The sequence below is a fragment of the Penaeus vannamei genome, chromosome 38 (genome assembly GCF_042767895.1).
Source record: "Penaeus vannamei isolate JL-2024 chromosome 38, ASM4276789v1, whole genome shotgun sequence".
NCBI lineage: Eukaryota > Metazoa > Arthropoda > Malacostraca > Decapoda > Penaeidae > Penaeus > Penaeus vannamei.
In genome coordinates this window covers 8,458,615-8,461,114 of record NC_091586.1, presented here as the reverse complement: position 1 = coordinate 8,461,114, position 2,500 = coordinate 8,458,615, and the positions used below count along the sequence as shown (strand labels likewise).

General features: G+C 29.6%; 1 protein-coding gene and 1 non-coding gene across 2 annotated transcripts in view; both read right to left on the bottom strand.

The window, feature by feature from the left end:
* hob (bridge-like lipid transfer protein family member hobbit) overlaps positions 1 to 1,126 on the bottom strand; it is a 32,137-nt gene extending 31,011 nt beyond the window's left edge. The window contains exon 1 of the mRNA XM_070116275.1: positions 988 to 1,126. Within this exon, the coding sequence (XP_069972376.1) occupies positions 988 to 1,040 (53 nt within the window). The 5' untranslated portion in view covers positions 1,041 to 1,126. The remainder of the gene's footprint in view (positions 1 to 987) is intronic.
* Positions 1,127 to 2,396: 1,270 nt separating this feature from the next.
* On the bottom strand, positions 2,397 to 2,468 carry TRNAD-GUC (transfer RNA aspartic acid (anticodon GUC)). Its single transcript has one exon. It is a non-coding gene; the product is annotated as a tRNA-Asp (tRNA).
* Positions 2,469 to 2,500: the final 32 nt, after the last annotated feature.

Below are 2,500 nucleotides of genomic sequence, written 5' to 3'. Positions count from 1 at the left end.
ATAACATTTATTCTGCCTATAAAGACTATGTGGCTAAATTCTAAAGGCTACAACAAGGGCAGAGAAAACAATCGTAGACCACTGAATGCAAATGAAATTTTGTAAAGAAGCGATTAAGCTAGCAGTTTTATATAAATAACCTACGCACTAAAAGGATTCTTTCTGAAACAGGTAAAAATAAATGATTTTATTCAAAGCTCTTTAATCAGTGGCAGGAAATGCAATACACCAGGGACCACTGGGGTTGCTGAAGGGCTTATCATGTTTATGATATCATGCTCTTTGAACAATTCATAGATAAGACAAATTAACCACGGAGACTCAGTACATAAAATTGATCTTAGTACTGTGAATGTCCAAATACCTAACCCATATTAGGCCAAAATGTTCTGAAATAGTTTAAGCTCCTTGCATTCATTACTAGGATCTGGGATATGGGGACCCTCCAGACATGGCAAGCCACACCCAAGCAAACCTGAAATAACACCCCTGACATAGCTTCATTTATCCATTTTCGTTTTCAAAGCAAACGGATACATTTACAAAGTTTTTGTAATGGTGGCCGTGGAGCAATGAAGAAATTGAAAAATTGTGTTTAGTCATGCACTAATTTTTTTTATTTCCAATCAGCAAAGATTAAAAATAATATCTGAAATCTATTATTAAGTCCATTTTCATTTGACAACATCTACACTGAAATTTATAATTGTCCTAAATAAAATGTAGAAAAAAAAAAGTCATATAAATTACTGAAAAAAATATATCAGCATCATAATATAATCATTTCATCACTTCTCATTTTACATGAAATTGTGATTCTTAAATGAAATAATCATTCAAAATAATCAAACGGCCACCTACGAAGCAACGAGAAATACAAATGCATATTCCACACAACCATCACAAACAAAATCGGTAAAAAAAAAAAAAAAAAAACTCATGAGAAAATACAAAAAGTATGGAAGAAAAGGGATAACTTGTCCTCACCTTGTTATGAGGTAATACACTAAGATTATGAGGAAGACCAGAGTTGAAGACATGACTGCTTACATCTTGCACTTGGGAGCTCACACCTGTCACTTTCGCCTTATCAGAACACACCTGTTTGTTGTGGTTTCGGAACAGAGCGGAAACCTAGCAAGAATGCGCTACGAGGAGAAAAAGGTGCTAGAAAAGAGCGAATTATTTAGCACTATGGAAGTCTAGCAGAATATCGTATTTGGACTTCTTAATATGTAATTGTGTGTGTGTAAGTGTCCATGCAGTATACTGAACTTGCATTTTCCAATTATACATACGTATATACATACATGTCTATATGGATACATACTTAAACATATATATATATATATATATATATATATATATATATATATATATATATATATATATATATATATACATATATATATATATATATTTATACATATATATATATTATATATATTATATATATACATATACATATATATGCATGTATATATGTATATGTATGGATTATATATGTGCACACATACACATACATATATATGCATATATATTATAGCATATATATGTGTATATATATATACATATATATATACATATATATATATATGTATTTATATATATGTATATACATGTATATATATGTATATATATATATATGTATATATATACATCTATATGTATATATATATATATACATATATATATGTATATATATATGTATATACATATATATTTGTGTGTATGTTATATATATATATATATATATATATATATATATATATATATATATATATATATATATATATATATATATATATATATTGTGTGTGTGTGTGTGTGTGTGTACTGTGTGTGTGTATTTGCGTATTTGTAAATATATGTTTATATATCATATATGTGTATATATATATATATATATATATATATATATATATATATATATATATATATTATATATATATACACATATATTTATGTGTGTGTGTGTGTGTACATACAAACCAGTAATGGATATGCAGTAAAATCTCATTTTCCGATGCCGATCATTGGTCATGATAAACAAGAAGAGATGCTAAGTTTGAGTGAAATGGCAACCGGCGAATCTGTCTGTTACGTAAGCAACACATATGGAAACATTCCTCTGAAACAAATAACGTGCTTTCCAGGTTTTCAGCTTTACAAGAACATATTCTACAATAAAGCAGCATTGTCTATCAGTGTAGTCATGCTGTGTTCAGCCCGTGGCAGTAAACAATTCGTTAATGAAATTATTACAGAATATGGTAATGGCTTATCATATATATGATGACAGTATGTATACCGTGTAATACCAGATGGTTAATACTGCACGCTTGTATTGCACTAAATCATATTTGTTTATTTAGAGAATAAAGCGAGCAAAAGGCCTCCCCGGCGGGGAATCGAACCCCGGTCTCCCGCGTGACAGGCGGGGATACTAACCACTATACTACCGAGGAATCGGCTGAAGAAATGTAAGACCAATTTCACC